This window comes from Salvelinus fontinalis, chromosome 10 (genome assembly GCF_029448725.1).
Source record: "Salvelinus fontinalis isolate EN_2023a chromosome 10, ASM2944872v1, whole genome shotgun sequence".
NCBI lineage: Eukaryota > Metazoa > Chordata > Actinopteri > Salmoniformes > Salmonidae > Salvelinus > Salvelinus fontinalis.
Window position 1 is genome coordinate 11,545,421 of NC_074674.1, and position 21,240 is coordinate 11,566,660.

Below are 21,240 nucleotides of genomic sequence, written 5' to 3' on the forward strand. Positions count from 1 at the left end.
CGATCACATGTAAGTGATGGGTGTGTCCTTGAGATGCTAGTGTACACATGTAACTCAGACATATTTCAACTACAAGATGGAGTCAAAGTAACAGCATGATCATCACCGAGGTATAGACTCCTATATGAAATTCTGAGCTACATTGTATTATGGATTTGTAATAAATCAGCCCAAAAGTTTTTCAGATGCCCAACAATAGTTTTATTTCCACAAAATATGACATTTACACTGACATTTACACTGTAGACATTTACAATCTAAAATAGGAAACATTAGAATAGTGTGTAGAAATATAGTTCCAATTCATCATGTAACAGTGTACCTCCACATGTGAGTTTAAAGTAATAGAATAAATACATTTTAGGAGAAAAAATTAAGATGAGAAAACTTTGGAGCAATGCCTGTAAGTGTGTGTGTAAAATAAATATCTCACAATAACTCTGGAAAATCTGAAAAATTGTCATTTCAATAGTCGTCTATTGATATAAATTCATGAAATGTTGATTTTTAAATCATTAAAAGAAAAATCTCATCTTTAATCTTAATCAAGGTCATGAGTTTGGGTGGACCCTCAGAGTCTTGGACTCGTGTGCATAGCTTTAAAATCAATTTACAAAGATGACAAAATAAGAGGTATAAAATGAAGGTTAAATAATTAAAATAGGTGAAATGTTAGGTCAAGATAGTTGCCCAGACCTATGTGCTGTTATGAATCTAGGAATAGCATATCTGGTCCCCATTCAAGCATGGTTACTCTACCTACTGAGCTGATGAGCCTTAGGAACGGCCCATGTGAGTTTTTGAACCATGAAAGTGATTTACAGTACTCCCCCTCTATCTTCCAGAGAGCAATCTCAGTGTTGACTGCCATCCTCTACCTACTGTAGCAAGTTCTTCAACCCACAACATGGGGTGGATATTCTGGTTGATTTAAAATGCAATGACAAATATTTGATGGTGTGTTGCACCAGAGAAATCTCACCCTGTGTTGATGCATTCATATTTCAAATATGCAGGATAAAATCCTTGGCGCTCCATTCATGGCAGCAGAACCTCATGTTAACATGGTTCTACTCTGGTTACAAACAGTCAAGTACGTAGGAAAACAGAACCCAAACAATACAAGGATTATACAACAAGCCCTCTTGTACACATAAAATCAGTAGCAGGAGAATCAGAAACATCAATTATTTTAACTCTAGAGTAGACCAAAAAATGTTTGTAAATTGTATACAATTTTTTTTCGTGTTACAAAGAAGAGAGAGCACAAAGTAAACCAGCCAGCTGGTTTGGAAATACAAAAAACTAAAATATGAATTAAGTGTTTGACATTAGAACTATTATCAGTTTATCATTAATACAAATAATTATTATACTACTAAGAGACAGTGTAATGTAATGAGAGGCAGAGTGAAAGATAGTCGTTTTGCTGTAAAAGCCCCTGTTAAAATACACAGATTCAGTGTCTTACTCATATCAAGTTAATGAAATAGAGGTGAATGGTCCACATCAATTTGACACATTTATTATAATAAAGCTACGAAGAATGTCTGTGTCGTTAACATTTTCCCATGCGTGTGTATTCATGTCAGAGGAGTTTTAGCTTATGCATTTAATGTTTCCTTTTTCTCAAGGACACAGAGTACACCCATACGGTATGCACAGCAACATCTACAACGACAATGATGCACATTGGAAAGTGAAACAAAAACAAAAGCACATTGCAACAGCACAAAAATACCAATTTTATTTTTCAAGGGCCAGGATTTTGGACATTTTCTCTCTATGCCTCTGAATGTCAAATCTCAGTATGCTATGAATGTCTGGCATGGTGTAAATAAAACACATCCTTGTTAGGAAGATACAGTATGTTGAGGCTACATGTGTGTAGATAAAAGCCCATGATCACTTTTTCCTTTGAAAGACATTTTACATGAGCAGACTAAAGGCGAAAAGACAGGCTAAGTAATAGGTCCGTTTTCCTGCTGAGGACTCAGGTCAACTGAAAGGATACTCAGGGGTCAAGAACCGTAAGACAGGCGAGTGGCAAGCTGTTTTGATCTCAGCACACATAAACAATTCGACTTGCACACGCACATACATTTGCAGCACAGACATACACACATGCACGAACACGCGTGCACAGGCAGACGCACACATGCACACACGGACATACACGCGCACAATATGCAGACGTTTACACACAAACTCACACATTCTCGTTCCCTCTCCGTCCCTCGCAAAGACGTGCGCAGGCACACAGGCACAAGCACGCATACAAAAGGACATTGTCATTTGGGGATGAGGGTGGAGCTTCTTCTGAAAACCCTCCATTGTTAGCCAGTGCACACCAGGTGCATTGTGCCACATGGGGCAGCTGTATGAGACTGACTCATTGGCTCTGATTGGCTCTGACTACACCATACCTACAATGCAATGTTCTTCTGACACATTCAAAATCCGGGGGCGACAGAAATGAAATTACATTTCCCCTCAGGAAATAGAATAGCTTGGTCATTTTGGAGAAGATGACCAGATACTGTCAGTTGTGTCATTAGAGCCCTTATTCACTTGTAAGTTGATTTCGCTTGATAACGAGGCAACATCTCGGGTGATATTGCGACTTAAGTGGAACGGCAACCGTTGGACAGCTCATATAGCCAAGGCCACATCGAAAGTATTTCACAAAGAAGGATTGTGAAGTTAGCTGGCTAACTTTAGTACCCCACTTCAGTAACTTAACAACATATTATGGGCCCCAATTCAATCAAAATCAGTAACCAGGTTTAAAAAAAACAATACTCTTCCCTTGTAGCGAGAAAGCAAGTTTGAAATAATATGCGTCACACTGTAAACATTGGTTTGTTTAGAACACCGATCCAAAAGTGCTTTTTAGCAGCTCAAGAAGTTTTATAATCATCCCAGAAACCTGGTAACGGACAGCTCCTGTCCTTGAGAACAGGGACTGATGCCATGGGCGTGGTGACTCAAATCAATTAGGTCTGACGTACATGACAGATGAGTGACAGGCCAGGGACAAAACAGTACAGGGAAACCCACCATCCATATATCCTAAGACAGACACATGACTAACAACAAAAATAGAGGAACCAAGAAAAGTTGAGTCTGATTTTCCTACTTTTACAGTATAGTCACCAAGCCAGCTGGTGAACTTCAGGATAGTATTTTACTTTAAGGACGTAAAGCAGACTATATAAAAGACCCAAGGGAGGAGAAGACCAAGGGCGTAGACTAATCAATTACCAACCCTACCTGCATTTACCGAGAGTAATTGATGAATCACACATAGACAATGGCAGTATGTACAGTTGCATATGGCCAGCCATATGTGCACACATTTCTCGTTCTCAGGTCCGTATATAAACATTATCTATTGTGATATTACATATTTATATGCATATATTCTATAACATTCTATAACTTTATAATTCTATAACATGGGTTATTTGGGCTATACAGTAACTTTGACCCCAGGTCTAGTACTGTTGTTCTGGAATCTGAGGATTGCAAGGGGTTCATCGAAAATAGAACATTTCACATTGAAAACCACCCATTGAAGCCTAGTTCAAATGGTCTGTTCAATTTATCCACATCTTTCTTGGTTTTAGCACACTCCCCTCACTTGAATTGATACACAAAATTATACACATAGGGTAAACCATAATGTTCCAACTTGAGGCAGCCACATTTGACTCCAATGCCATTTCCTGATTTTCAGTGTTGCACTACAATTTCCACGATGCGATTGTTTTCCATTTCTCTCTCTATCAAGCACTTTGCACACTTTACACCTACGGTCCCCCAGATGAAAGCATCGATTTAAAAGCTTTTCTACATTAATGGATTATTCATACGTCACACCTCCCACCTACATCACCTTAAATATCTGCTTAAATGCCTGTTGTATAGTGGTGTTTGTTGAAGTGGTGTATATCAAAAGGAAGCCAGTCGTATGTGCATTTGTGCACACACACACACACACATACACACACACACACACAAAACAGTTCAAAACAGTGGAGTTGTCTTCAGTGTCCCTCATGTACCCTTTGCCCACCAGCTGAGAGAATGAGTGAGACGGAGGGAGGGGGGGTAGAGTGATTTGACATCCATCCATCTTCATCGTTAGTGGCTCTCGATCACTACTGGCTCAAAGGCACCAGCAATCACCCTACAGCAAACACATAAGAAGACGAAGGGGTTCAATTCTTTCTTTTATTACCTTAACAAATGATATGTTCTGGATCCTCATAACATACTACACACAGATAATCTTGCATGCACAAATCACCTGTTTCCCAGCTGTGTCCCACTCAGGGCTGTAGTCCCATCTTTGCTGACAAACAATCTGAGGTTGCTGTCTGTGTGTGGAAGCAGGAATGAAAGACAAGAAAGAGAAATGTGAAATGTGTATAGGTGCGGAGCTATTGTGAAATAGCACAGTTACAAGTGGAAATCAAACTGGATGGACAACAGAAATAGAGGAAGGACTAAGAACAAACAAGAGAGAACTATTATAAAGTAGACTGTGTCTGTAAAATGTGTATAAGATGTATAAATTGAAGGTAAAAACAGAAATGTTTATCAGTTTACTCCAATTGGGGGATCGGTGGTAGGGTTTGCGGGGAATAATAATAAAGGTATACTCTTTAAAAAAAGTATGTATGTCTATGTAGGTATGTGTATGTATATATGTGTATATGTATGCATACGTGAATGGATATATATATTTACCCAAAAAGATATGGGGGATTGGAAATGATGCAGACAATTACATTGGAAGCAACATTCTTTCCGCAATATTAAGCTGATCCACCCCCAAAAAATAAATAAATAAATAAATATAAAAAATAAAAAAAGACAAGAAAGAGAGAGAGGGCACACAGAGGGATAAAATAGGTATAGGATAAAATAGTGAGAAGAAGATGGAGAAGCACAACGTTATCACTTGTGTGGTCATTTTCTACGAGCTATTCCATCAACACAATTGGGCCAGCGTCGTCCGGGTTAGGGTTTGGCCGGGGTAGGCCATCATTGTAAATAAGAATATGTTCTTAACTGATTTGCCTAGTTAAATAAAGGTTAAAAAAATATACAAAATAAATACACAATCTTCACAACTAGTCTTCACCGTTCCATCATGGCTACTCCCCTCCGCATACCTTCTTTGTGGTTGTTGACATCAGCAAAGTTCTGGCTCTGGATGATCTTGTCCACAATGTCGTCGGCGTCGATGCGCGTGTCGTCCACCCAGGTGGGGTGGCTTTCCACAGAGTCCTTCTTCCTCCTGGCAGGTCACATGACATGGTTAACCAACAACACCTGATCGAGGCTTTCTCAGTCATCAGTGATTGCGGTGCAGTTAACACCTGAGCAAGGCTATTAATATCAAATGCTTTTTAGGTCGTAGTAGTCTCATTATATGAAATGTCAAATACTGTTCTTTGACGCGTATCTATTTGACACGGTACGCCGAAACAGGGTTCGATATATTACTGCGGAAAAGTAACCAGCAACCCAGCAACAGATTGGATATTTGTGAATAAATGTAATGACCTCGAAAAATCTAAATGTGTGTCTGTGTGTATGTGTCTGTGTCTGTCTATGTGTGCGTGTGGTGTGGCTTGCCTGGAGGGTCTATTGGAGAGCAGGACAGGGCGTAGGGGCCGTATGGGTCTCTCAGGCTTGGTGCCTGGCTCTCCTGGTGTCTGGGGGTCTGCTGCGAGGCGGTGGGCGAAGACGTGGGGGGTCTGGGTAGGGGTGCCCAGGCTCCCGGAGGTACTGCTGCTGGTTGAGGCATTGCGGCGGTGGGTGAGGTCTGTCAAGCTGGAGGAGCGAGAGTGTTCCATGCTGTAGCCTGGGAGAGAAGGGGAGGGACAAGTAAATCAGACCCCCATATACACACTGTGCATGCACATACAGTACAGATGCACGTGTACGCACAAACAGTACACATTGGCACGCGCATACACACACAGGATTGTCATATAACCCTATGACAGATATTATTTATCCATCATTCTCCTCCCCAGTCATGAAATCAAGGAATCGTTTAGATCAACTCAATCAAACCAAATTGAGTTAGTCCAAGGCTAAGATGAACGCCCTGACTTACATTTTTACATTTAGCAGACGCTCTTATCCAAAGTGACTTACAATTTGTGCATTCATCTTATGAAAGCTGGGCGAGAGAACCACATATCACAGTCGTAGCAAGTACATTTTCCCTCAATAAAGTAGTAGTTATAAAGAAAGTCAGTGCATTTTGGGGGGGGGGGGGGGGGGGGGGGGTGACAGGACGGGTGACGGGACGGGGGACTTGAGTAGCTATGGCCCTGTGGCAACATGCTCCAGGGCAAAAATTCCCCTTGGTACAGATCTACAATCAGCTTCCCCTCCACCAATCCTAACCTTAACCATTAGTGGGGAAAATGCCAATCTGATCCAAAATCAGAGCCTAGGGGCCACTTCACCCTACTCCTGCCAACATACACAATAGTAAGTTTGGCAATCTTAAAGAAGTTAACTGACCTGATATCTTGCTCTGCTGGCTGGCGTAGCTGGAGTTCCGGGAGTGTCCTGCGTGAAACACTTCATCTGGGCTGGACAGGTTCTGCTCCAACTGCTCCCTAGGTAGACCTGGGGCCACAACACAACACACAAGATGATGTTAGCTTCTGTGGCATGAAATTCAACAAATGGTGTCCCACATGGACAACAGGAGAGTCAACTTATTAAAAAATACACAAATAAACGATTAAATTGATAATACATAGATAATAAATTAAAGTGAAAATCTGCATTGGGTATATATATATATATATATATATATATATTTTTTTGTTTTGTTTGAACTGCAGATTGGCCCATTAATAAAGTTTCAGCAATCAGATGTGATTCACTGTCGTACCAGAGTTGATGGGAGCTGAGGGGAGTCTGGGTTTGAGGGGCCGTCCTGATGATGTCCTGGTGACGCCCCCTGGGGGAGGGTTATAGTTGGCATCGGTGCCCTCGCCCTTACAGTCCAGCTGCAGGGAGGGGTCCTGGCCCGGGATAGAGACGGACTTGGCAGTGCTGGGGGGCCTACAGGATCAAAGGTCAAATAAAAATAAACCATTCAATCATTTCGTAGTTATATTATGAAGTAATCATAGTAAGCACTAAATACACACATTAATTGGATCGTATTTTATATCATTTTAACCAAGAGCCCCAAAAGACAGAAAAGACAATGAGTGAGGAAAACTCTTTGGGATGAGAGTGAAAGAGAGTTAAAGGAGGAAATCCTGACTTTCCAGAATCTGAGGTGATTTACTTTATGATATCAATTTTGGCCAAAAGGTGGCGCCAGAGGTCCAACTCACGTTTTAAAGCAGGGATCTCCTGACAAAAGTGTGAATCCAATAGTAACCTAGAAAATAGACAACAATATTATAATTATTATCATACATCATCTTTATTGATATTATTGTAAAATGTTACAACAGAACACTTCAACTACTGTTTTTTTCCCCTCGTTGCATTCAAAACTACAGCACGTACGGTAGCTATGTGAGTAAGTTTGATAAAAACCGTCAGGTTAAAAATAAGCCAAAAGAGTGGCACCTGGCAAGATCAGTCTATTCATCCATTTACTGTGCAAATAACTGTCCACTCTAAATGTCTAGTTGGAAAGCTAACCGTTCATTCAACCTGAACAAGTCTCAGCATGGCCTTGACCTCTCTGTGCAGAGTGCAGAGGACATGTCTCTGCACATGGGGCTTCGATGAGCTCATGTGAACGTGTGTGTGTGTGTGTGGTTACCTTGAGAATGGAGTTATCCTGTCGAGTGTTCTTGGTGTCGTAGCCCTCGAGAATACAGCAGTGCACGGTGGAGCCTGAGCCAGCAAACTCCGCCATGTTGAGGTCAGCAAAGCCCAGCTGCAGGGAGGGGGAAAGAAAGAGAAACAGAGAGAAAGAGAAACAGAGAGAGAGAGAAAGGGAGAAGAGGGAAGAAAGAGAGATGATGATGATGATGATGATAACAAATTGCATATAGAAAATTTGTATACCGTTATCAGAATAGAATGACAATTCTCTGGTATACCGGTACTCATGTGGTTACCAACTCTGCATTAAATACACCTGCCCCCATTGTAATAAGGCTTCCCTTGGTATTGCTGTACTTAGGCATGCTTCCTTTCAATGTGAGATGGGTGGTTTCAAACCAGCTCCCCAATGGGACTGGCGCATACACACATCATGCATTTTGTATAAGCATGATGTGTATGCTCGCTTTCGGCATGCCATTCCAGTATTTTTACTCTACTGGGTGGGAGATGAGCGAAGGGCTAACACACACCACCCCCAAAGAGCCGTTACATAACTATCCATATGAGGCTGGCGAGGTCACCCAACCGTGATGCCTCTCACTCGATTAGGGACAACTAGTGCTCCCTCACCTACTTCTCTCGGTCTCCTCTCTTCTTCTCTTTTTTTCTCTCTGTCCCCTTATCTCACTATTCTCTCTCTCTCCTTCTATCCATTTAATCTACCCCTCTCTTTTCTGTCTCAGCCTCCAGCCAATCCGGATGAACACAAATATGCCATAACATAATGTCACCAGCCAGCGAAACCATTGCTGACAGGGTATGGTGCTGTTGTTACGTTGGTTCAACTGAGGGAATTCCATCAGGATTTCAAAAGCATATTTTACTTATAGAGGCTAAAGATTTTCCTGCTAGTTGTTGTCTTCGGTATGCTCCACATTGATTCGTTTAGCACGCAGGAATCGACTCACTCAATTCTCGCTCAAATCTTAATCAATCTCAAAACAGAGCCAGAGGTCTTTATAATAATGGTTTATTGACTTAAATGAATGTTCCACTCCAAAGATGATGTTCAGTGGAGAGATAGCTAATATACAAAACGACTAGCCCCTAACATTGTGACAACATTCACAACCACTACACAAACAAGCACAATCTTGGGTAAACATGACACTGACCTTTTTACTGTTTCCCTGACAACATAGAGCCTTTGAAGTCATGTGACTACCTCCCTAGTGACAGGATTACGCAATTGGACGTCATGGTTGCTTATGAGACCACATCGGACACTGAAACCATGTTAGAAACGTCATTGTAGGTCCTCTTCTAGGCCTTCGTTTTATTGTATACAATATAACGCAAATCATGTCTATTAAAGAAACTTATTTGGGTATAAAACAAATATGAATAAAGGTTGTTAGGTGTCATATCCTGACAGAAATGGTTATTAATGGTATCTGTTATGTCATGCTTATGACAGTGTAAAGTTGTATTTATGACAAGCAAATACAGCAAATAATGCACATCAGCTTCATGACATGCCATCAGCTTCACTTTTTCCCACTTTATTCAATGTCACCTAATTAATGGCCATTAGTTGGTAAGTGTGACTCGCCACAGTTTAAGGACACGTATGGTGACCACAGGCGAAAGGCCATGGGTAGATCGTTAACTTTCCGGCAGAAAGCAGCTTTAACACGAGATTGGGGCTTAATGCACTCACACACTCATAATCGGGTTGTCATAGCAACACAGTCGAGACGCCAAGTTCGACTGACTGATGGTCACCACCAGTAAAAGTACTGTATTCATTTTTTTCATATATGTTTTTTTACATCCCCAGACTTTTGCCTTCGAGGGCTATAATCAACCAGTCGGACCAGTCATCTAAATTGTGAGTCGTGTTAGAATCAACATATTATCCTACTGTTTTAACGTGGTCAGAAGACAAGGTTTCAAAACCAACGTGCGGATCACAAATCTTTTCTCGTTGTATCCACAATAGCTGTATGTATTGGAGCATTTTCATTCGCAAACTGTTAGCTTCGTATCTTCCCACAGACACAGCCACTCAATCTCTGACACACATCTCTGGGCTGGAGTGCCATGAGTCTGAGTGACAAGCTATAGACTACTGTAAGTTGGACAGACATTGTCCTGCACTACTGAGAGGAAGCAGGACTGGGCAAACACATCAGAACTCCCGTGTGGCTCAGTTGGTAGAGCATGGCGCTTGCAACGCCAGGGTTGTGGGTTCATTCCCCATGGGGGGACCAGGATGAATATGTATGAACTTTCCAATTTGTAAGTCGCTCTGGATAAGAGCGTCTGCTAAATGACTTAAATGTAAAAATGTAAATGTAAACTCAGAGAACTAATAGTCCTTTTCCACAGTCATCTTCCTCTTGCCCTCTGTGTCAAACGCCTACAGACCCAGAGATGTCAAAGACCTCCTATACTCCCATGCCACATGCCCTGTGGCTAGTGAATTGCAGAGCAAGCTGACCTAGAGTATCATTATCTCTCTTTACATCTCTAATCAAATCAAATGTTATTTTGTCACATACACATGTTTAGCAGATGTTATTGCGGGTGTAGCAAAATGCTTGTGTTTCTAGCTCAAACAGTGCAGTAATATCTAACAATTCACACAACATAAAACCTTTCTTTCCTCTCTCTCTCTCTCTCTCTCTCTCTCTCTCTCTCTCTCTCTCTCTCTCTCTCTCTCTCTCTCTCTCTCTCTCTCTCTCTCTCTCTCTCTCTCGGCTAATTCAGAGGACATTCCGGTACAGTGCCTTTTTCCCGGATGAACGGGATCAGCAAATATGGAGGAAACAAGGGGGACAGGGAAGCACAATCTCAATGATAACATCCACCCAGCCTTAACACACAGACACAGGCAGGCAGAGACGCAGGCCAACACACACATCACACGCACGCACGCACGCACACACACACGCGCATGCATACATTTCCTTCTTTAATGGACAAGGGGAGGTCCATGTCCTCACACTTTCCTCTTAGATAAAGAAACTGGTGCCTTAAGGCCACCAGTCACATGCCTTTTCAATAATCAGCACTAGAATCATGATTGGCCTCTGCCCTGTCTCTTCCCACTATGAGTGCTTCCCAGTTCCCATGCACTGTCTTCAATGTCAAAAAGGACAATCCATTTTCCTACTAAACAGTGTGTGGCAAGAGACTAAAGATGCTATAATACCTTAATGCAGTATGTCTTCTGAAGCACAAGTATAGACACTATACTATACTATGTCAGTCATTTCTAGAAATCCAAAGGGCCTGTTGGTAATGGTGGCACTATCCACAGTACTTAGTTATGGTTTTGACTGGATAGAATACAGCTTATTTAAAATTGACTTTTCGTAGCAGGTTAGGAGAACTTACGCAGCAGGTTAGGAGAATAAAAGTAGGTAAGGAGAATTAGGTTAGGGTTAGCAAAAATGCATGCGCTGTAGCCAATCCAGACATCACCCTTAGTTACCTGTGTTAATCACTGGCTGGGTTACTTGGTAGGTCACACCTAAAAACTTAGGTCAGGGTCACTGAAGAGCTAAAAAGGTACTTCACACAGTTGACTGTCAACTAGTGGAAACCCTATAAACTACAAACACTATGGATGGAAAATAAGGCAGGGAAAAAGTATTTCATGTCACTGTCCTATTTTCCCAACATCCCCAAAAGTCCCATCCTGTGTCACAATGTTTTGTCACATGTATGTCATACTACAGTTAGTTGGCTTGAGCTATGGACCGATTACGATTAAGTTACTTTTACCACAGCGGTTTTACCGTTATTGAGGCTGTAAAATGTACTGTAACACACTCTGTAACACACAAACACTGTGCCAACTACAGACACGCCCAAAAGGGCATCCACACAAAAGTAGTGGAGCCTTCAATTTTGTGTAGATATGGGTTATTCATTTTAAAATAAATTATAAATATAGTTGATTTATTTCTTGTCCTATCATGATGGAACGGTCCCCAACCCTATACCCTAGACACCCACCTGAGCGAACCACACCCTAAGGAGAAGTCCATATTTGTTTTATAGTCCTACTGTAGCCGATACGCAGCCAAGACAGAAAGATAAACACGGTCAGAGACCCACTAAAGCAGCACTGGCACTACAAGAGTCTGCTCCTGCCTGGCAGGGTTGGTCCTACAAAGCTAAAGTCCCCTGATGGGTGAGCATAATATACAAGGGATTTATCAAAGCTGCTAATGAGAACCTTGATGACCTTGTACCTAGCCGGTGGGAATTTCAGTTAGGTGCCCCCACCCAAGTAGTGGCAGTGCTGACTACACTAGCTGCAGTAACCCATGGGGAGGAGGTCACACTTGGACAATTTTTTTTTTTTTTTTTTTTTTTTTTTTTTTTTTTACCTTTATTTAACTAGGCAAGTCAGTTAAGAACAAATTCTTATTTTCAATGACGGCCTAGGAACAGTGGGTTAACTGCCTGTTCAGGGGCAGAACGACAGATTTGTACCTTGTCAGCTCGGGGATTTGAACTTGCAACCTTCCGGTTACTAGTCCAACGCTCTAACCACTAAGCTACGCTGCCGCCCCAATTAGAGAGGGGGCAAATTATTGCAGCTCTTGTGGCACAAAACAATCAAAAGGTCTGACTGCACAGAGATACTTGGGAAAACGGTCACAACGGGGGACCAGCGTGTGTGTGTTTTAGAGTAGGGGGGTATCTGAGCTCCATCAGCTAGGACTTGGTATTGGTTAATCAAATCGCCCCACTCTTGGATGCCTTCTCAAACAGCTACAACTGTATATGCATTCGCACATCTAGTCATCTCTTGAGTTGGGCTTGTGGATGGAACAACTGTTGAACATCTGAGCTTGTGGTTGTTGGGGGGGAAGGGTGGGGAGTGTGTGTGTGTGTGTGTGTGTGTGTGAGTGTGAGTGTGTGTGTATGTATCCCACATCGGTTGCTATGGGGTAATCAATAGAAGATGAATCACAAATATTGTTTGCTAAAATATAATTGCTTGCCAAAAATGTAATTATTGTAATGCCAATCCTGGTTATAGGTAACAATCCTTCGTATGAACTGCCTACATTATTACGCATATTATTTGTTAATTGTGGAAATAAATTAAGATATGCAAGATTTTTTTTATATATACTGAACCGAAATATACACTGCTCAAAAAAATAAAGGGAACACTTAAACAACACAATGTAACTCCAAATCAATCACACTTCTGTGAAATCAAACTGTCCACTTAGGAAGCAACACTGATTGACAATAAATTTCACATGCTGTTGTGCAAATGGAATAGACAAAAGGTGGAAATTATAGGCAATTAGCAAGACACCCCCCAAAACAGGAGTGATTCTGCAGGTGGTGACCACAGACCACTTCTCCACTTCCCCATAAAGGTCCTTGACTAGTCTCTCAAAGCACTTCATGATGACGGAAGTGAGTGCTATGGGGCGATAGTCAGTTAGCTCAGTTACCTTAGCTTTTTTGGGAACAGGAACAATGGTGGCCCTCTTGAAGCATGTGGGAACAGCAGACTGGAATAAGGAGAGATTGAATATGTCCGTAAACACACCAACCAGCTGGTCTGTGCATGCTCTGAGGACGCGGCTAGGGATGCCATCTGTGCCGGCAGCCTTGCAAGGGTTAGCACGTTTAAATGTTTTACTCACGTTGGCTGCAGTGAAGGAGAGCCCGCAGGTTTTTGTAGCGAGCTGTGTCGGTGGCACTGTATCGTCCTCAAAGCGAGCAAAGAAGTTGTTTAGTTTGTCTGGGAGCAAGACATTGTGGTCCACAACGGGGCTGTTTTTCTTTTTGTAGACCGTGATTGACTGTAGACCCTGCCACATACCTCTCGAGTCTGAGCCGTTAAGTTCGCGAGTCTACTTTGTCTCTATACTGACGCTTAGCTTGTTTGATTGCCTTGCGGAGGGAATAGCTACACTGTTTGTATTCAGTCATGTTTCCGGTCACCTTGCCCTGATTAAAAGCAGTGGTTCGCGCTTTCAGTTTTGTGCGAATGCTGCCATCAATCAACGGTTTCTGGTTGGGGAAGGTTTTAATAGTCGCTGTGGGTACAACATCACCGGTGCACTTGCTAATAAACTCGCTCACCGAATCAGTGTATTCATCAATGTTATTGTACGACGCTGTGCGGAACATATCCCAGTCCACGTGATCGAAGCAATCTTGAAGCGTGGAATCCGATTGGTCGGATCAGCATTGAACAGACCTGAGCAAGGGCGTTTCCTGATTTAGTTTCTGTCTATAGGCTGGGAGCAACAAAATGGAATCGTGGTCAGATTTTCCGAAAGGAGGGCGAGCGAGGGCTTTGTATGCGTCGCGGAAGTTAGAGTAACAATGATCCAGGGTTTTACCAGCCCGGGTAATTCGATATGCTGATAAAATTTAGGGAGCCTTGTTTTCGGATTAGCCTTGTTAAAATCCCCAGCTACAATAAATGCAGCCTCAGGAAATATGGTTTCCAGTTTACATAGAGTCCAATGAAGTTCTTTCAGGGCTGTCGATGTGTCTGCTTGGGGGGGATATACAGTGGGGCAAAAAAGTATTTAGTCAGCCACCAATTGTGCAAGTTCTCCCACTTAAAAATATGAGAGAGGCCTGTAATTTTCATCATAGGTACACTTCAACTATGACAGACAAAATGAGAAAAAAAAATCCAGAAAATCACATTGTAGGATTTTTTATGAATTTATTTGCAAATTGTGGTGGAAAATAAGTATTTGGTCACCTATTAATGGCACCTGTTCAAACAGGTGCCATTAATACAGGTAACGAGTGGAGGATAGAGGAGCCTCTTAAAGAAGAAGTTACAGGTCTATGAGAGCCAGAAATCTTGCTTGTTTGTAGGTGACCAAATACTTATTTTCCACCACAATTTGCAAATAAATTCATAAAAAATCTTTTTAAGTGGGAGAACTTGCACAATTGGTGGCTAACTAAATAATTTTTTGCCCCACTGTACACGACTGTGATTATAATCGAAGATAATTCTCTTGGTAGATAATGCGGATGGCATTTGATTGTAAGGAATTCTTGATGAACAAAAGGACTTGAGTTCCTGTATGTTGTTATGATCACACCACGTCTCGTTAATCATAAGGCATACACCCCCGCCCTTCTTCTTACCAGAGAGATGTTTGTTTCTGTCGGCACGATGCGTGAAGAAACCAGGTGGCTGTACCGACTCTGATAACGTATCCCGAGTGAGCCATGTTTCCGTGAAACAAAGAACGTTACAATCTCTGATGTCTCTCTGGAAGGCAACCCCTGCTCAGATTTCATCTACCTTGTTGTCAAGAGACTGGACATTGGCGAGTAGTATACTCGGGAGCGGTGCGCGATGTGCCCGTCTACGGAGCCTGACCAGAAGACCGCTCCATCTGCCATTTCTGTGGCGCCGTTGTTTTGGGTCGCCGGCTATGATCCGATCTATTGCCCTGGGTGGTGGACCAAACAGAGGATCCGCCTTGGGAAAGTCGTATTCGTGGTCATAATGTTGGTAAGTTGACGTTGCTCTTATATCCAATAGTTCCTCCCGGCTGTATGTAATAAAACTTAAGATTTCCTGGGATAACAATGTAAGAAATAATATATAAAAAAACTGAATACTGCATAGTTTCCTAGGAACGTGAAGCAAGGCGGCCATCTCTGGCGGCGCCGGAAGTTGGGAGATGTGATTTTTTCCACCTCCCTCTAGGTGGGGTGGATTTCACATGACTGGGCAGGACTGCAGCCAAGGGTGGGCCTTGGAGGACATAGGCCTACCCATGTGGCTGCCATGCCCACCCCTGAGGAGCCAGGCTCAACAAATCAGAATGAGTTTTTCCCAACAAAAGGGCTTCATTACAGACAGAAATACTCCTCAGCACCCCTCCACCCACCCTCAGTATCAGGAATGAAGATAAGACCCAGATGCAGACAACGTCAAATTAACAATGGTTTATAATCCAACAGGGGCAGGCAATAGACAGGTCAAGGCAGGCAGGGGTCAGTAAACAAGAGGTGGGGCAACAGTACCGGATGGCAGGTAGGCACAGGGTCAGGGTAGGCAGAGGTCAATAATCCAGAGGTGGGGCAAAGGTATAGGTCGGCAGGCAGGCTCAGGGTCAGGGGCAGGCAGAGTGGTCAGGCAGGCAGACTCAGAGTCAGGACAAGCAAGGGTCAAAACCAGGAGGGCAAGAAAAAGAGAGACTGGGAAAAGCAGTAGCCGAGACAAAAAACGTTGATTGACTTGACAAACAAGACGAACTGGCAACAGACAAACAGAGAACACAGGTATAAATACACAGGGGATAATGGGGAAGATTGGCGACACCTGTAGGGGGGTGGAAACAATCACAGACAGGTGAAACAGATCAGGATGTGACAGTACTCCCCCCCTCTAGTGGTGCCACCTGGTGTTCTACCTGGGCGCATACCTGGTTGACAGGGGTGCCGGCAGTGGAAGTCGGCGATAAGGGCTGGGTCCAGGATGTCTCTAGCGGGGACCCAGCACCTCTCCTCCGGGCCATAACCCTCCCAGTCAACCAGGTACTGGAAACCCCTGCCCCGTGGTCGAACACTCAGGAGGCGTTTCACCATGTACGCCGGATGGCCATCGATGACACGGGGAAGGGGAATGGGCCTGGAAACAGAAGACAAAGGGCTGTGAGACACAGGCTTAATCTTAGACACATGGAGAGGTGGGTGAATACGGAGGGTACGGAGTAATAAAAGACAAACAGCAGTGGGGCTAATGACTCTAGAGATAGGGAACGGGCCGATGAAATGGGGCGGAAAGTTTACGGGACTCCACCTAGAGGGGCAGGTCCCGGGGTGGAGTGTCATATCCTCTGCACAAGCCGATAGCGTGGCCCAGGGGTCCGGTGGTGATCCGCTTGTCGCCTATACCTGGAAGTGGTCTTCAACAGGGTGGCCTGGGCACAGTTCCAGGTACGGCGATAGCGGCGGATGGACATCTGGGCAGAGGGATTGCTGACTTCCTCCTCTTTCTCAGGGAAGAGCGAAGGCTGATATCCCAAGGAACACTTGAAGGGCGAGAGACCCGTGGCAGAGCAAGGAAGGGTGTTGCGGGCGTACACAACCCATACCAGTTGCTAACTCCAGGTGGCAGGGTTGGTGGAAACTAGGCAGCGAAGAGTCGTCTCTAAGTCCTGGTTCGCTCGCTCCGACTGGCTGTTGGACTGGGGTTGGAATCCGGATGACAGGCTGGCCGATGACCCAATGAGCAAGCAGAACACCTTCCAGAACCGGGACGAGAACTGCAGACCCCTTTCGGAGACCATGTCCACCGGGAGTCCGTGGATCTGGAAGACGTGCTGGGCCGTCTACTTGGTCGAGGGTAGTTTATGAAGAGGAATGAAGTGGGCGGCTTTCAGGATGGCAGTGGGATATATGGGACCAGGTACGGTGATGGACAGGCAGTGGTTGGAGAAGACCAGCCGGAGCTTGCCGAGGAGTCTTGTTCTGTGCACAGATCGTGCAGGCGGCGACAAACGCGGCAACATCCAGAACCATAGTAGGCCACCAAAAGCGTTGTTGCGCGAAGGCCAGGGTGCGACGAGAGCCCGGGTGACAGGCAAGCCTGGAGGAATGGGCCCACTCCAGGACCGCAGACAGTGTCAGGCACAAACATCCGGTTATCTGGCCCCGACCCAAGGGTGTGGCTCGGACCGCTGCGCCTCCCGGACCGGTTTCCCTATACCCCAGATGAGTGCCGTCGCCAGGCACAAGGTGGCAAGGATGATCTCGGGCTCCGGGGTGGTAACCGTGAGGTTATAGCGGCGAGACAGGGCATCTGGCTTGACGTTCTTGGACCCCGGCCGGTAGGAGAGGGAAAAGTTGAACCGTGTAAACAGCAGGGCACATCTCGCTTGCCTGGAGTTGAGGCGCTTGGTTTTTTGGTCGGTCCACACAATGAACGGATGTTCCGCCCCTTTTAGCCACTGCCTCCATTCCTCCAACGCCATCTTCACCGCAAGAAGCTCCCGATTCCCCACATCATAGTTCCTCTCCATGGCATTGAGGCGGTGGCAGAAGAAGGCGCAGGGATGTAGCATAAGGTCCAGGGCAGAACGTTGGGACAGGACAGCCCCCACTCCGACATCTGAAGCATCGGCCTCCACCACGAACTGATGGGAAGGTTCAGGATGAACCAGGATAGGATCAGTGGTGAAGTGGTGTTTAAGGTCCCGGATTTTTGGTAAAGCTGAGTTGCAGACAGGGGGGAGGCCAGGGTGCTGTAAACCCGGATAAAGTGGTGATAAAAGTTGTCAAACCCCAAGAAGCATTGCAGCTGCACCCTGGAAGTAGGCTGAGGCCAATCCACCACCGCTCTCACCTTCTCGGGATCCATCTGGACACTCCCGGCAGAGATGATGTAGCCCAGAAAGGGAGTGGTGGAGCGATGGAACTCGCACTTTTCCACCTTTTCCAACAAACAACGGGTTCTCCGGAAGGCGCTGGAGAACCTGTCGGACGTGGAGCACATGTTCTTGGGGGGAGCGGGAGAAGATGAGGATGTCATCAATGTAGACGAAGACGAACCGGTTCAACATGTCGCGGAGAACATCATTCACCAGAACCTGGATCACGGCAGGGGCATTGGTGAGGCCAAAGGGCATGACCAGATATTCGTAGTGGCTGCTGACCGTGTTGAAGGCGGTCTTCCACTCATCCCCCTCTCGTATCCGCACCAGGTGGTAGCCGTTTCGCAGATCCAGCTTGGAGAAAACAGTGGGCCCCTGGAGCGGCTCGAAGGCAGAGGAAATTAGTGGTAGCGGATAACAATTCTTCACAGTAATGTAATTGAGTTCCCGATAGTCAATGCACGGGTGCAGGGTCTTGTCCTTTTTCTCCATGAAGAAGAACCCTGCGCCAGCGGGAGAGGAAGAGGGACGGATAAATCCTGCAGCTAGGGAGTCCCCAATGTAGGTCTACATAGCCTTGAACTCTGGTCCGACAGAGAGTACAGACGTCCCCGGGGCGGCGTGGTGCTGAGGAGAAGGTCAATCCCGCAGTCATAGTGTTGGTGTGGCGGAAGGGAAGTGGCCCGGGACTTGCTGAACACCTCCTGGTACTCCGCCGGAATGGCAAAGAGGTCCGGAGCAGCTTCCAAGCCCCCAGGAAGACATCCCAGGGAAAGTTGCGCCGACTTCAGGCAATGGCGTTGGCAGAACGGACTCCAGCCCATGATAGCACCCGTAGACCAGTTGATGAGGGGATTGTGTCACTGGAGCCAGGAGAATCCCAAAACAACGGGAATTTGGCAGGACTTGATGAGAAGGAATTGAATGGTCTTGCTGTGATTCCCTGACACACGTAGGTTGATGGGAGTGGTGTTATGGGTGACCTGACCTATAGCGCACCCGTCCAGCACTCTAACATCCATGGGAATGGAGAGGGGTTGAGTGGGGATGTTCAGCTCGGAAGCCAGTGTGACGTCCAAAAAGCTCTCATCGGCCCCAGAGTCATTGAGGACCCTAAAATCTCTCTTACTTCCAGGAGAGATTTGGACTGGTTTCCCCACAGCAGAATGACATGAAAAGGGGTGCGAGAAAGGGAAGCAGAAAAGTTCTCCATATGGCTCACCAGAGTACTCGCTCCTACTGGTGACCCTGGTCTTTTACCGGGCAAGAGGACACAAAATGACAAAAAGTCCCACAATACAAATAGCTCCTTGTGTTGATCCTGTGAGTTCCCAATCGCACACTCCCTAAAAACTTGAGACATCTGTGGCATTGTGTTGTGTGAAAAAACTGCACACTTTAAAGTGGCCTTTTACTGTCCCCAGCACAAGGTACACCTGTGTAATGATCATGCTGTTTAATCAGCTTCTTGATATGCCACAACTGTCAGGTGAATGGATTATCTTGGCTAAGGAGAAATGCTCACTAAAAGAGACGTAAACACATTTGCGCACACAATTTGAGAGAAATAAGCTTTTTGTGAGTATGGAACATTTCTGGGATTTTTTTTTTAATCTCATGAAACATGGGACCAACACTTTACATTACAAGTTGCGTTTATATTTTTGCTCAGTGTATATATACAGTTGAAGTTGGAAGTTTACATACACTTATGTTGGAGTCATTCACTCCACAAATTGCCTTTAAATTGTTTAACTTGGGTCAAACATTTCGGGTTGTCTTCCACAAGCTTCCCACAATAAATTGGGTGAATTTTGGCCAATTCCTCCTGACAGAGCTGATGTAACTGAGTCAGGTTTGAAGACCCCCTTTGCCTCCACACACTTTTTCAGTTCTGCCCACAAATTTGCTATAGGATTGAGGTCAGGGCTTTGTGATAGCCACTCCAATACCTTGACTTTGTTGTCCTTAAGCCATTTTGCCACAACTTGGAAGTATGCTTGGGATGATTATCCATTTGAAAGACCCATTTGCGACCAACCTTTAACTTCCTGACTTATGTCTTGAGACTTATGTCGTCAATATATCCACATAATTTTACTCCCTCATGATGCCATCTATTTTGTGAAGTGCACCAGTCCCTCCTGCAGCAAAGCACCCGACAACATGATGCTGCCACCCCCATGCTTCATGGTTGGGATGGAATTCTTTGGCTTACAAGCCTCCCCCTTTTTCCTCCAAACATAACGATGGTCATTACGGCCAAACAGTTCTATTTTTGTTTCATCAGATCAGAGGACATTTCTGCAAAAAGTACAATCTCTGTCACCATGTGCAGTTGCAAACTGTAGCCTGGCTTTTATATGGCGGTTTTGAAGCAGTGGCTCCTTCCTTGCTGAGCGGCCTTTCAGGTTATGTCGATATAGGACTCGTTTTACTGCGGATATAGATACTTTTGTACCTGTTTCCTTCAGCATCTTCACAAGGTCCTTTGCTGTTGTTCTGGGATTGATTTGCACTTTCCGCACCAAAGTACGTTCATCTCTAGGAGACAGAATGTGTTTCCTTCCTAAATGAGCGGTATGACGGCTGTGTGGTCCCATGGTGTTTATACTTGCATACTATTGTTTGTACAGATGAACGCGGTACCTTCAGGCATTTGGAAATGGCTCCCATGGATGAACCAGACTTGTGGAGGTCTACCATTTTTTTTCTGAGGTCTTGGCTGATTTCTTTTGATTTTCCCATTATGTCAAGCAAAGAGGCACTGAGTTTGAAGGTAGGCCTTGAAATACATCCACAGGTACACTTCCAATTGACTCAAATGATGTCAGTTAGCCTATCAGAAGCTTCTAAACCATGACATCATTTTCTGGAATTTTCCAAGCTGTTTAAAGGTATAGTCAACTTAGTGTATGTAAACTTCTGACCCACTGGAATTGTGATACAGTGAATTATAAGTGAAATAATCTGTCTGCAAACAATTGTTGGAAAAATGACT

At 44.6% G+C, this 21,240-nt stretch overlaps 1 protein-coding gene across 3 annotated transcripts in view; it reads right to left on the reverse strand.

Annotated features, from left to right (window-relative positions):
- Positions 1–177: 177 nt before the first annotated feature.
- Positions 178–21,240, reverse strand: part of LOC129863617 (early estrogen-induced gene 1 protein-like) — an 83,691-nt gene continuing 62,628 nt past the window's right edge. For 2 of the 3 annotated variants that reach the window (XM_055935730.1, XM_055935728.1), the window contains 8 exons: positions 7,826–7,942; positions 7,386–7,432; positions 6,932–7,104; positions 6,553–6,660; positions 5,650–5,878; positions 5,184–5,308; positions 4,313–4,382; positions 178–4,192 (listed from right to left, as the gene is read on the reverse strand). In XM_055935730.1, coding sequence (XP_055791705.1) covers positions 4,147–4,192; positions 4,313–4,382; positions 5,184–5,308; positions 5,650–5,878; positions 6,553–6,660; positions 6,932–7,104; positions 7,386–7,432; positions 7,826–7,942 — 915 coding nt within the window. In that variant the 3' untranslated portion in view covers positions 178–4,146. Of the gene's footprint in view, positions 4,193–4,312; positions 4,383–5,183; positions 5,309–5,649; positions 5,879–6,552; positions 6,661–6,931; positions 7,105–7,385; positions 7,433–7,825; positions 7,943–16,289; positions 16,496–21,240 lie in introns of all 3 variants that reach the window. The other variant, XM_055935731.1, reaches the window with a different exon arrangement.